Raw genomic sequence first — 14,058 nt, 5'->3', positions numbered from 1 at the left:
ATTAAATAACATATGTTTTTCTCTTTACCAAAAGTCCATATGGGTTGCTGGTTTCGCATTCAGACAGATTACATATTATTGTCATTCGTTAATATTTTCAAGGGCCTCTCTCTCTTTCTTTCTGTCTCTCTGCCAAAGACTTGATCTTTTTTGGGGAGTTCCTTCTTCTTCAGTATTGACATGGGAGATTCTCAAGAACATGAAGTGCAGCTTCATATTGTAGGTAAGTGATGAGAGTCATAAGTTTTTGTTTTTGATCCACAGAGATACTTGCATGCATGGATGATGGCTTTTTGGTCATCTTTTTTAATTTTCCTTTTGTTTTTGGTCACTGAATCATAGAAGAAAAAGAAATAAATCCAAATTATTTTAGAAAAAAAAAAAAAATTTATAAATATGTACTCCCTCAGTTTTTTTATAAAAGTCGTTTTGAGGGTATTAATTTTTTTTTAAAATAAATGACGTTCTTTTCTTTCAATGTTTTATGGTCCACATCTTTATTCTTCACCCTGCCTCTTATCTCCTCTCTCTACCTTTTTCTCTGCCTTGCCCACACTCCTCTCTCTCTCTCTCTCTCTTTTTATCTATCTTTTCCCCTCATCTCCTCTCTTTCATAATTTCTCTCCCTTTATTTTAATATTTCACACGCGTTGCAGCGGGAAAAACAAAATTTTCCCACCTGCAATATGAGGAAAAAGTCAATTTTCTGCGTAGTTTTTGATTTATTAAAAACTATGTAAAAACTTAAAACGACAGTTATATTGAAATGGAGGGAGTATTAATTTGTTAGTTTCGTAAACTAGTAATAGATCAAATCTTGGGGTTGTAAACTAATTTCTCCTTTCTAGAACTAGAGGTGGGAAAGGCCCTGGCCTAGTCGGTCCTGGGCTGGGCCCAAATAATCAAGGACTATCTTAAGCCCATAAGATTTTTTAGGGCCCGGACCGGTCCATAGGACTGGTCATGGGTCCCATGGGCTTGCATAATATTTTTTTTATTTTTTATTTTTTTAAATTTCACTTTAACCCTTATATTCAATGCAGCAATGGGAAACTTTGCCTCACCACTGATCACCCTTGGATCAGAGTGGACCAAGATCGAAGGTGGTTAGTTGGTAGGTAAGGTTACGTCCGAGGCTCCCAGTAATAGCTTCCTCTCATATATACTTAAAACTTCGATGCAATGATGTCCCATGGTATGTAGCCAGTAAATAAACTTGATGTTACCTGCAGGCCAGGAAGACAAAGAAGGAAACTCATTCACTCGCCAAAGAAATTTGATGTGGTGGATCCGACTGGTCATCTATACAATCTTTGTTCTTGTTGGTCAGACTGTCGCCACTCTCCTTGGAAGATTATACTACGACAAAGGTGGCAACAGCAAATGGTTGGCCGGACTTTTGCTCACTGCAGGTTTCCCTGTTCTTATTCCCTTATATTTCATTTCATCACTACCTCAACATCCCATTTCCAACAATCTCAATCATAAATCTCCATCTCTTTTAGTTTTTGTATCGGCTTATATCTCAGTCGGCATTCTTTTAGCTGCTGACTCCATGATGTATTCAGTTGGGTACATGTACCTCCCAGTCTCCACTTATTCCCTCCTTTGCGCTTCTCAATTAGCTTTCAATGCTTTCTTCTCCTTCTTCCTCAACTCTTTGAAGTTCACTTTTCTCATTATCAACTCTTTGACCCTTCTTACCATTTCCTCCATTCTCCTCATCTTTCAAACCAATGACTCGACTGAATCAAGCGACAATGATGGTCAAGTGTCGAAACGACAGTATGCGATCGGGTTCATATGTACTCTAGCGGCCTCAGCCGGATATGGCCTGATTCTTTCACTTACACAGTGGTTTTTACACAAGGTTGTGAAGAAGGAAACGTTCAAGGTGGTTCTGGATATGATAATCTATCCAGCTCTGGTTGCCAGTTGTGTTATAGTTGTGGGGCTTTTTGGCAGTGGAGAATGGAAGGGTTTAAGCCAAGAAATGGAGGGGTTTAAGCTTGGGAAGGTGTCTTATCTTATGACTTTGATATGGACTGCTGTGTGTTGGCAGGTTTTTTCCATTGGCGCAATTGGGTTGATTTTTGAAGTGTCTTCAGTGTTCTCAAATGTTATAAGTACTTTGGGATTGCCTGTTGTTCCAGTTCTAGCAGTGGTGTTTTTCAAAGATAAAATGAGTGGGCTGAAGGTGGGGGCTTTGATATTGGCTGTTTGGGGGTTTGTTTCTTATGTGTATCAGCATTATTTAGATGACTGTAAGTCCAAAATTGACAGTAGAAATGCAAATGATGCTGCGAAAGCTTCCATTGTTGAGAGAAATAATGTTAGTGAAGAATGAGAACAAGGAATCAACTTGTAAACAGATACCCTTGACCTAATATTCTAGAAAACTGATCACTTGTTTACTCTACTCCATTCCATTGTATGAAATATTAGAAAATTAAATGAATGTTTTTTTTTTTTGGTAATCGAGGGTGTTTGAGCCAGTTTGCGTGTACCTCAATTAGTCTCCCAGGGCTCTAAAGTTAATGACAAGGTAAACCTCAAGTGGCTATCTCTATTAGCAATCAAGAGAAATCAAACTCAAGACTTTTTGAATAATACACTCAAAAGTCTCTATTGCATCACCAGCAAAGGTGGTTAAGTTAAATGAATGTTGATCTACCTGTTTATCAAAATCCAAATTATTGATATTATTTGCAAGTGTAGGAATTAGAACACGTGCTCCAAGATTGATTCAACATCTAAAAAATCTATGGATTGGTCTCTGCTTCATATCTCGACCAAACTCAGTCAATAATCTTCATGTCAAATTTGAATATTCAACTGAGTCCCAAATGCCCTTTAATTTGGTTTATCTTCTTCAGTTAATATTTGATTATTTGGTATTAAATTCTGTAGATGCAAAAAACCTACTGCTACGGAAATAGGGTATGATTTCGTGAGGTTGAGGTCATCAACAATCCGTTGCACCTGCGCACATAAGAAAACAAATGTGAAGCTTACGGAAAGCACCAGGGTGGTGTTTGTCGTAGGCACTTTGACGCTTAATTCAACAAGACTGTGTGAGTCTAATTTAGAGAGGGTAAGGGAAAGAGAAGGTTACCAGGAATCTAGCCGAAGATTAGGACTATAGCGATGATGTAAGGCTCTCGAGAGTGAGACTGTAAGGGTAGAAGGCTTAGTTTTTCGTACCTGTGAGAGGACTAGCCTCTTGTTTAAATAGTAGCTATAGGATCTTCGAGTTCTAGTTGGACTGCGAGTCCTTGAAAGTTGAGGTTTAGTGAGAAGGAAAGTATTTGACTCTCTTACCTTAGTGGGAAGGGGAGTCCCAATGGGTCTAAGATACAGATTTTAGATGAATTAGGATAGTAATGGATCTCTTTGATAGAATTCTGATGGTGCCAAAGTAAGTAGGCAACCTTGGGGTTCAAGTTGACCCTAAGTCCAGCAGGTGGCCTTGGATCAATGGGCCCGAACCAAGATAAGCTGATGATGAGGTCTAAAAGAATCGGGGCTTTTATTGATTGGGCTTAAGTAGTAAGCAACATGGTAAGTGTAATAAGCAGGTCTAATATGCGAACCCTGTCACGGGCCTAATCGGAATTAGGTCATGACTCCGAGCTTTGTTGTAGGTGTCTTCCCTTGGGCCTATTGGGGTCGAAGACATTTTTTGGTCCTAACAAATTCTTACATTTCTTTATGGAAGCCAATGGTTTCATAATAATTAACTTGAAAATTAAGCATGGTCTGATCTGAACTCGAAATAATGAAAACTATTTCTACAGTACTTTTTCAGGCTGAAAATAAAAAAATAAAAATGATTGTGAAAAATTAACGGGCAAAATCATATCACCTTTTTTGATAGACTTTAATCAAACTCGAATTAGAAACATGATTTGCCCCCTTCTTATGGCCTTCGATCAAGCCCCAATTAGAAACACTCATGGTGGCGTATATATATATGACAAATTAATTTCATCTAAATATAATTAATCTCTCTGTCCGTCACTCTGTCTCCTTCTAGCTTAACAGCTCGGAAGTTCTTCAAAAATATATACTTCTGTTGATGTGTGATTTTGACAACAACCAAACGCACGTGTGAAATGTTGAGCTGGCCCAGAAGACACATGTGGATGAAATAGACGAGAGTAAAAGTAATGGAAAACAATGTTTAAAGTGGTTCGAATGCTTAAGGAATCAAGTCCTATGTCCACTGATTTAGTATTAATAATAGTGGTCAGGTCGCGTTCAGCGGACTGACTTACAAATGATTAAACGAAAATGAATGCTATTTTTTTTAAGAGAGATTAGCTAATCCCTTAAATGAGAGAGAAGCTGTCAATTTATAGTGGGATGATTTGAGGTTATGATTACTAAATCTGTGAATTGGTGAGATTATCCGTGCAAATCCTTCTTTATGTCCCATTGCCCACCTTCCAGAGTGATTTATGCGATTTGGTGCATGGATTAGAAACGTGGAATCGCTATAGCTCCTGGCTGGTCTGACGCGCACCCACTGCCCTGACAGGAGTATGCCGTCCCTGCCATTATATGACATGGCTGCTTTTGACTGGCTGCGGGCCTACCTAAGTTCTGACTTTTTGTGCTGACTGAGTCTTGCGTCAGCCCTATTTTTCCAGGCATAACAGAAGTCCCCTAGTTTTTAAGGTTTGAGGATCGAACCTTGGAAACTATAATTCATGCCATGACAAGACGCCCTTGAGGAAATTCTGGTGATTCTGACCTATTTGAAGAGAGGTCGAGACTGCGCTTTTGTACACGCGACCTGATGGTCTGTTTAAGGGTGAATGACCTGATCTTAGACCGTACCAGTGCTTCGATTTCGATGTTCCGAAGTTCACGACCTGATTATAGTTGCAATTCTCATCTGGACAATGAGATTGGGTTGTTTCCGAACTGGGCACTTGTTGACAATCATGTCGCTTCGCGACCAATAGGGTAGAGTCGAAGAGTCACGTTGCTTTGTGGCTAGCCAGATGAAGAGTGTTCTACGTAACGATCTCTTTAGGTGCCACTTGTTGCATTTTTGTAATGGGTATATTTAATAAAACTCCTTCTGTTCTGACAGACGTGTCCTGTGCACAATAAATGCTAGCCATGCGTATTAAATGCGTGATATGCTGAAAAGACATCCCTTATCAGAGCATTAAATGAAGATTAGGGCGCATTTAATGCGAAGGGAGAACGTGCCATCGTTTGGGTTTTTCAACGGAGAAGGGCGACGATTTGGTTTTCCTGAAATGTGACGGTCACACTTCCTCATGGATTTGCGACATGTGGTCGCGATCAACGGTGAGATACATTTTTTCGGGAAAACCAAGCGCTATTTCTTTTGCTATAAAACCCAAGTTCATTTCAAGCAATGTCACCATATTCATCTTCTCAGAGAGAGCAAGAGACTTTCGCAAACTTGGGTTCTTTGCCTTCCAAACCTGCATGTACCTGTTATTCAAAGCAGAAGGATTCGTTTTCATATTCTGAGGTAAGGATCGTTTTCTGTTTTTACTCTTTATTCCTAGTAGTTGATGAATGATATCAGTTTTCTGGTGGTTGATGGGAGACGAGATGTTTTTGCTGGGTTCGAGCCATGAATGGCAGCTTGAAACATTTGGTTAGGGTTTTTCTGGGATTTAGGAGGGGAAGTGTTTGTTTCCCTCCACGTCATCGTATGAAAGCGTACGAGGGTTAAATGACCCCTTGCTTGTCGCTTTTGCAGACTATAGTAAAATGGACCCCTCAACGACCAGATCCGAGGAAGGGACTAGTTTGTCTACGCAGGATATGGATATTCCTGGGAGTCCCGTTCGAGAGGTCTATTCGGTTCTTACTAGGGATGAGCTCGAAAGGGTGATAGAACAATACGGTATCAGCGCAGATGTTTTTCATGATGGGATGCGCACAGCTCGGTATCTGCCACGTGGGTTAGCCGCGATCTCTGAGGAAATCTTCAAGGGTGGGGGGTTGATCCCTTTCCACCCTTTTGTCAGGTCGGTCCTGGATCATTTTGGGATCGTACTGATGCAACTCACGCTGAATGCGGACATGATTGTCATTGCCATGTACATTGCGTGTCGTGAGAACAGGTTAGGCAAGCTTACTACGTTAGAGCTCGGTTGCTCGTATATTCTTAAAAAGAACAAGGACAGAGATTCCTACTACTTGTCCAGGTGACCCACTATAGCAGTGGGGATACACAGTTGCCCTAGCAATGCGGGGGCCTACGAGACGAAATTTTTCTTCTTTTGTTACGACGGCCTTTACCGCTTCTAAGAGCTGAGTAGGTTCTTTTCCCTTAACAAATTTATTGATTGTTTGTCCTTTGCTAATGAATTGTTTATTTTTTTCGTAGTTTACAAAACGACCAGCTTAGACCTGCTCGTGGACCCGGATAGAATAAAAAATTTCAGTTTCCTGCCCACAGCTAGTCGCGACGCTAGGCTACTTGTGACGATCGCGAATCTATGGAGATACGGTTTCTTCAACATAGACGCTACCTTAGAGCCCTCAACAAGTAAGCTGCGATAACCAAGTCTCGATTGTGCAACAAACTATTTTTACTAACTATTTTTACTAACGACATTCTTATGTAGTAAACATGCCTCTGAAGGTCCCGAGGTCGCCACGAGGAAGGCAGTTTACCTTCCCTCAGGTGAGGACTGCTAGGACGACCGAAGCTGCTCCTAGTGGTCCCCTAGTTGAAAGGGTAACATCGGGGGCTTCAGCGCATCCTGTCGAGACTTCCCAACCTTCGACAGGTACCCCGATCCAACCTACGGGCGCTTCCCAGCATTCGGTTGCTCGCCTGAAGCAAAAGACAATAGCCCAGCGACCCAGGAAGAGGAGACAGATTTAGACCGAAGAGTCAGAGTCCAAACCAGAGGATCTGGGTGTTCAGCCCAGAGGGTCGCAACCAGGCATTCCTACTGTTTCGGGAGCATCTTGAGCAAGGCAAAGCGAGGTTGCAGGAACTGGAAAGAGGTTGAGTAAGGAACCGGCGGGCGATACCCACTTCGGGGGCACCAGTAAGGACACTCCAGTGTTGGACTCGATGGGACAACTGCCAGATCATTTGTAGCCAACGGTCTTTGCCTTGTTGGAGTGCGAACTCGCAGAAGTATTTGAAGAGTTCGTGGGTTCCAACCATGTGGACTTGATGTCCACATCAATCCAGCACATAAGCAAGGTAAAACGAGCTGTCCTCAGCGAGGACTTTGCCCTTTCATCTTTGGTAGCGAACTAACTTATTGTTCTTGTTCTTGTTCGCAGGCTCTACTCTCCATGCAACTATCCTTGCAAAAGGTCCGACTTGAAGCTGTTGTAGGAGAGGTCGCACTGAAGGAAGAGAATGCGCAGCTTAAGCGGGACCTAGAAGCTGCTAAAGCAGAAAATGACCTATCTACCGAGTCAGCGAACCGGTACTTGAGTGAAAGGAATGCAGCTCTTTGCACAGTAGATTTTCAAAAGGATGAGCTCGAGAGAAATATGGAGGAGATGAACGAGCTCCGGAGGACGGTGGCTAGACTCACCAGGGAAGCTGGCGAGAAAGGCAAGGAGCTAGCAACGGCTACCCAATGGGCCTTACAAGCAAAGAGGGGAAGGAGCGAGCTGTGGGAGGCCTCCGAGAAGCAAAGGTAGGCACTCAAGGCTGAACTCCATACCAGTCAGGGAAGGGTCACCTCTCTGACCAAAGAGATGCAAAGACAAGAGACGGAGATTGAGAGCAAGGCTGCCGAATCGACAATCTAGTCCATCTTCGCTTTGAGGCCGAGGAATCTATGATGGACATATCCGACCTTCCGCCAGATTACCAGGACATCCTTGATAGTATGGCCCGGCTTGAAGAACAGGATGTAGCGGTGGCCACCCAAGGTTCTAGTCCAAGGGAGACTTCGGTACATGTCCTAGAGGAGCCCGCATCCGATCAGGCGATCAACGACCAGCCTGGGGCGATAAGATCGAGCTGCGGGAATTGGGGGCGAAGGACATTGATCTCCTTTTGTTGTCTTTCCTTTCCTCCCTTTTTCCTTTTTTGTAAATAAAGACTTCGCTTTCTGAATTTATAGTTTTCGTATCGCATTTACATAAGGTTGCATACTAAATGTTTAGTTACATTCGAAACAAGTTTATGCGAACAAAGTTATACATTTCATGCGAACAGACTCATACATGTAAAATGTGATTACAAAAGAACTGAATTACACTTAGTAATTACAAAGATTACGAAGGCCAAAATCTTTACAAGGAAAAATTGAGTTCGAGATTACTGATAAGATGGTCCAAGATGCTCAGCATTCCAAGCTCGCGGTATTACGGAACTATTCAGCCCCGATCTTACTACTTTGGCGACGCGGTATAGGCCTTCCTAGTTTGGTCCCAAAACTCCCGCGCTTGGTTCTCTAGCACCGAGAAGAACTTTCTTCAAAACGAGGTCGCCGACCTGGAAGTCTTTTCCTTTGACCTTAGAGTCAAAGAACCTCTTCGCGTGTTGCTGATAGGCTGCTATTTTTAGCAGGGCCTTGCTGCGGTGTTCTTCAACTAGGTCCAGACTTGCGCGTATAAGTGCTTTATTGTCAACTTCGTTGTATAGGTCCCTCCGAAGTGAACCAGTTCCTACCTCCATTGGGATCATCGCTTCGCAGCCATATGCTAGCGAAAAAGGGGTTTTTGAGGTAGAGGTTCTCAGAGTTGTCCTGTATGCTTATAGGACTTCAGGGAGGTTGTCGGCCCAATTCCCCTTGGCTGCGCCAAGCTTGGCTTTGAGAGTGTGCTTGATGGTCTTGTTGATGGCTTCAACTTGACCGTTCGCTTGCGGTCTTACGACTGAAGCTAATTTTTTATGGATACGCAGCTCGTCGCAAAACTGTTTGAACTCCTTGTTGTCGAACTGTTTACCATTGTCTTAAATGAGGGTATGAGGAATCCTGTAATGGCACACGATGTTCTTGAAGATGAAGTCCTTGAGCTTTCTGGTTGTGATTGCGACTAACGATTTTGCTTCGACCCATTTGGTGAAATAGTCTGCCGCGACCATAGCATACCTGACTCCCCCTTTACCAATCGGCATAGGCCCAATGAGATCAATTCCCCACATGGAGAATGGCTAGGGGCTGATCATGGTTATCAGCTGGTGGGAAGAAGCTCGAGGTATGTTTGTGAACTGTTGACATTTGTTACACCTTTTGGCGAAGTTGGTGGTGTCTTCTTGGATTAGGGGCCAGTAGTACCCTCGGCGAACAACTTTATTAGCGAGAGATCGTGTGGTGGTGTGATTACCGCAGATCCCCTCATGTATCTCCCTCATGATGTAATCTGCTTCTTCGTTGTTTACACATCAGAGGAGAGGAGCACTAAACTCTCGCCTATACAACTGGTCTCTGATGAGGGTCTAACGAGCAGATCTTGTTTGCAGAGTCCTTGCCTCGACCTTGTCATTAGGCAAGGTCCCATCTCTAAGGTACTAAATGATGGGGGTCATCTAGGAGTCTGATTCTACTACATTCACAACCTGTTCGGTCGAGCTGATACTAGGGCTCTCAATGAACTGAAGAGGAACGCTCTCCGGTGCATCTGAGTCCAATGACGAGGCTATTCTTGCCAAGGCATCGCCACAGAGTTGCTATCTCTAGGAATCTGTGTGATTGTGAAGTGCTTGAACGGCTCGAGCGCGGCCTTAACCTTCTTCAGATAGCTGATCATGTTTTCTTCCTTGGCTTGGTGTTCTCCCTAAATCTGGTTAATGACCAGCTTGGAGTTGCTGTGGATACTGATCGCGGTTACACCCATTTCCTTAGCCAACCGCAGTCCAACGAGCATAATTTCATACTCGACCTCATTATTGGTTGCCTTAAAATCGAATCGGAGAATGCCGTGAATGCTAGCCCCTTCGGGACTCAAAAGGAGAAGACTTGCCCCGACCCTTTTTATGTTCGATGATCCATTGACATAAAGGCTCTAGGTCAATATATTTTGAGCAGTTTCCTGAATGACTTCGTTGGGCTGTTGCTCCGACTTGTGCGTCGGATGATATGAGAATTCTGATATGAAGTCAGCAACAGCCCGCCCTTTGATAGTTGATTTTGGTCTGTACTTCAGATCGAACTGACTTAATTTCATGGCCCATTTGAGCAGTTTACCCGATGCCTCTGGCTTTTGGAGGACCTGCCTAAGCAGGTAATTAGTCATTACATGGATTGTATGGGCGTGGAAGTAAGGTCGTAACTTCCTGGATGCGATCAGCAGGGCATAAGCTAATCGTTCCATTTCTGGATACCGCATCTTGGCATATAATAGACGCTTGCTCACATAATACATTGGCCATTGGACCCTATCCTCTTCTCGAATTAAGGCTGCACTGACTGTAAACTGAGAGATGGACAGATATAAGATGAGGATCTCTTGCGGGAGAGGTTTGGACAGAAGGGGTGGCTTCCCGAGGTGTTCTTTAATACTCTGGAATGCCTGTTCACACTCGGGAGTCCACTCAAACTTTTTATTGACCCTTAGAACATTGAAGAATGGCAGGCAACGATCTGTTGCCCTCGATATGAAGCAACTGAGTGCCACTATCCTCCCATTGAGGCTCATGACTTGCTTTTTGTTGGTCGGGCTTTTCATATCGAGGAGAGCCTGGATTTTCTCGGGGTTGATCTCTATTCCCCGTTGGTTAAGCATGTATCCTAGAAATTTTCCTGAGGATATTTCGAATGAGCACTTGAGGGGGTTCAGCTTCATTCTGTATTGCCAGAGGATGTCGAACATCTCAGCGAGATGCGCTATGTGATCTGAAGCAACATGCAACTTGACCAGCATGTTATCTACATAGACCTCCATCGATTTTTTGATCTGCTCGGAGAACATCCGGTTAACCAGCCGCTGGTAAGTTGCGCTAGCGTTCTTGAGGCCGAAGGGCATAACCTTGTAACAGTACAGCCCCCGATCTGTAACAAAGGACGTATGTTCTTCATCCAATGTGTACATCAAAATTTGATTGTATCCTGAGTATGCGTCCATAAAACTCAGCAGCTCGTGCCCTAAGGTGGTCAATCTTGGGAAGGGGAAAACTATCTGTTGGGCATGCTTTATTGAGCTCGGTGAAGTCGACGCAGGTCCGCCATTTGCCGTTGGGCTTCTTTACCAGAACTGGGTTGGCAACCCGGGTCGGATAAAGCGCTTCTCGGATGGATCCATTTCAAAGGAGGTTATCTACCTCAAGTTTTAAGGCAGCATATTACTTCGGATCCATTGTTCTCCTCTTTTGGTGAACCGGCTTGGCTTCACTGTCGATATTCAATGCATGGCAAATAATATCCGGGCTAATCCTGACCATATCCTCATGCGATCATGCAAACATATCGATATTCTTCTTGAGGAAGCTGGTCAGTTCGGTGGTAAGCAGGGGGTTGAGATTGCTCCCAATCCTTAACACTCTGCTCGGCTCGCTCTGGTTGACCGATACTTCAGACACATCCTCAACTGGCCTACTAGAAGGGCCTTCCTGAATACGAGGATCCATATTATCCTCGGCTGGGCCAAGCTGTGGCTCGATCCGGCTGATCGCCATTGCCTGTCGGGGAATGTCGTGCGAGATGCCTTTCCCTTTGCATGCCATCTGCATGGCCTTCACATAACAGTCGCGAGATACGCGTTGAGATCCGCTAACTTCCCCTATCCCCGTCGGGGTAGGGAACTTCATCTTCAGATGGTATATCGAAGTGACTGCCTTGAAGTTTCTCAGTAGAGGTCGCCCTAGGATACCATTAAAAACGGATGGGCAATCCACTACCAAGAATTCAATTACCTTGGTCACCTCGTCAAAGTCACCCAACGTGACTGGAAGTAAGATCATTCCTTTGGGGATTAGGTGGTCCCCTGTAAAACCATATAGGGGGATCGAGGCGGGCTTCAGGTTAGCCTCGTCCAAGTTCATTCTTTCAAAAGCTGTCTAGAACAGGATGTTCACAGCACTTTTGTTATCCACCAATATTCTATGGACGTTATGGCACCCTATTAGGGGCATGATCATAAGAGCGTCGTCATGGGGATGATGCAATCGAACTGCATCTTTTTCAAAGAAGGTAATTTCCTCCTCCTTACGAACCTTTTGTGGTCGTAGCGTCATGCTCATCACACTGATAGGGTCGTGATGGGCTACGCGAGTATACCTTTCCTAGGCACCTCGCGAGTTCCCTGCGAGGTACGGTTTTCCAAAGATCAAATTGATGCTGCATATATCATGTTTCTTCTTTCCTGGTTCCCCTTGATTTTTCTCTTGCGCGGCAGTGGAGTCATCAATATATTCCTTGAAATGCCTCTGCTTGATGAGGTTTTTGATTGCCTGTTTGAGAGCTCGACACTCATCGATGTGATGCCTATTATCTCGATGAAAGCGATAGTATTTTTTGCTATTTTTGGCTGATGGGGGATTTTTCATGGGCTTAGGCTCTCCGAGCAGGCTAACTTCTTCCGACTTGTCAAGAATAGCCGATACAGACGCATTCAAAGGCGTATACTGATTTCTGTCGTGGTCGCGACGAGGAACGGGAGCATAAGACTTTTTGAGCTCATAGCGCGGTTTCTTTCCTTTTCGTTGATCGTCTGCAACCCATCTGCGATCAACTCTCCTATTTTCTTCCCATCTAGGCGCACTACTTGAAGCGTCGGGGTCACAACGGTGGACCGCCGCCACGGAATTTTCAATACGAAGGTACTTCTCCGCAAGGTTATAGAAGCGGGTGAGGGAAACATCATCCTCAGCCTGTAGCTTTTTCCACAGGTCGGTCTGCGGGCGAACTCCCACTATGATGAGAGTCCAAACAGACTCTTCGGGAGTGTGTGCTACCTTATTAAGCTCTCTGTGGAATCGATCGATGTATGATTGGAGGGATTCATCCATTTCTTCCCTTATATTGCTGAGGTAGCTTAAAGGCATTGAGAACTTTCGGTTTGCTTGGAAGTGCCTTAGGAACGTCGTGCTTATCTTAGGCCACGAGCTGATCGATCCCGCTGGGAGCGACCTAAACCACCGTTTGGCATGAGAGGTTAGAGTTACTGCCAAACAATGACACTTTGCCAAATCCGAAACTTGGTGAAGTTCCATCAAGTCGTTGAATTCGTACAAGTGATCCTGCAGATCAAAATTTTCATCGAATGCCTACATGTCGGGCATTCTAAATCTTGATGGGAGTGGGGCGGCTAACACTGTTGGAGAAAAGGGAGACGCTGATGTGACCTACCCTTGCTTATTTTGCTGAGCTCTTAGTTGGTCTAGAGCTCGCTGTAGCTCCTCAATTTGGGGTAGTGGAGCTATCTGGGGATTGCTTTCGCACATGCGAGTTCGAGCCTTACGGTTGCGATTGAGGAAAGTCCGGAGGTCAAATTCCTCTTCGCCTCGGCCGACAGTTCTGGCTACTTTTGGAACACGCTGGCTAGAGTCGTGTGATGGCGATGAATTCTGAGGAGAATTTCTACGACCTCCGCGGTGGTATGAACAGCCCCGCGGAGTGTGGGAACCTCCTGCACAACTACGATCAGGATTATTTCTCTGGCGGTGATAAGAATCGCCCTACCTAGCACTTTTATGGGGGTTTTCATGCGACGTGGCATGGGACAACTTAGGCTGTGACTTTTCACCGAGTCTTAATGCCACGGGTATTCTACTCGGGACATGGTTGGTGTTCGCTGGCCCTTTGGAGCTCTTAGGCCCATTTTTCGCCATTTGCTTACCCTTCATTCGGCACGCTGCAGTGCTCACGGCATGGGCTATCGCCCTTTGCCCTGCTTTTGTGTGACTTGTAGGCATTTTTGGCAGTTGAACTGCCTCATTTGATTTGGGTGGCATGCCTGGTCCAAACGGTCTAACCTTTGTTTGACTATTTAGTGAGTATTGTTGAACCTCTCCAGGTAGCTCACGATGGCAGGGTCAAGTTGTGAACTTGACAGGATATCCCTCGCGACATTTTGCGGAACCAAAGGTACCTTAGGAGAGGTGTCCTCCTACATTTGGGGGATCTCCTCAATGCCCTGATT

At 44.5% G+C, this 14,058-nt stretch overlaps 1 protein-coding gene across 2 annotated transcripts; it reads left to right on the top strand.

Moving 5' to 3' along the window:
- The first annotated feature begins 71 nt into the window (after positions 1 to 71).
- Positions 72 to 2,444, top strand: LOC116143274 (probable purine permease 10). Of its 2 annotated transcripts, XM_031428732.1 has the most exons (3): positions 72 to 223; positions 1,044 to 1,118; positions 1,233 to 2,444. In XM_031428732.1, exon 3 carries the CDS (start codon positions 1,280 to 1,282, stop codon positions 2,345 to 2,347), a length of 1,068 nt encoding a protein of 355 aa, XP_031284592.1. In that variant the 5' UTR covers positions 72 to 223; positions 1,044 to 1,118; positions 1,233 to 1,279; the 3' UTR covers positions 2,348 to 2,444. The 2 variants fall into 2 exon arrangements, with proteins under 2 accessions (XP_031284592.1, XP_031284591.1); XM_031428731.1 differs by lacking the exon at positions 1,044 to 1,118.
- Positions 2,445 to 14,058: the final 11,614 nt, after the last annotated feature.

This window comes from Pistacia vera, unplaced genomic scaffold (genome assembly GCF_008641045.1).
Source record: "Pistacia vera cultivar Batoury unplaced genomic scaffold, PisVer_v2 Contig427, whole genome shotgun sequence".
NCBI classification, from domain to species: domain Eukaryota; kingdom Viridiplantae; phylum Streptophyta; class Magnoliopsida; order Sapindales; family Anacardiaceae; genus Pistacia; species Pistacia vera.
The sequence above is the reverse complement of the archived record's forward strand: the minus strand, read 5'-3'. Positions and strand labels throughout refer to the sequence as shown.

What these genes read in the sequence shown, in the direction of transcription:
- LOC116143274 (XM_031428731.1), top strand. Translation starts at nt 181, where the DNA reads ATGGGAGATTCTCAAGAACATGAAGTGCAGCTTCATATTGTAG. An exon ending in AGTGCAGCTTCATATTGTAG is followed by an intron (nt 224 to 1,232) that starts GTAAGTGATGAG and finishes TGTTACCTGCAG; the next exon opens with GCCAGGAAGACAAAGAAGGA.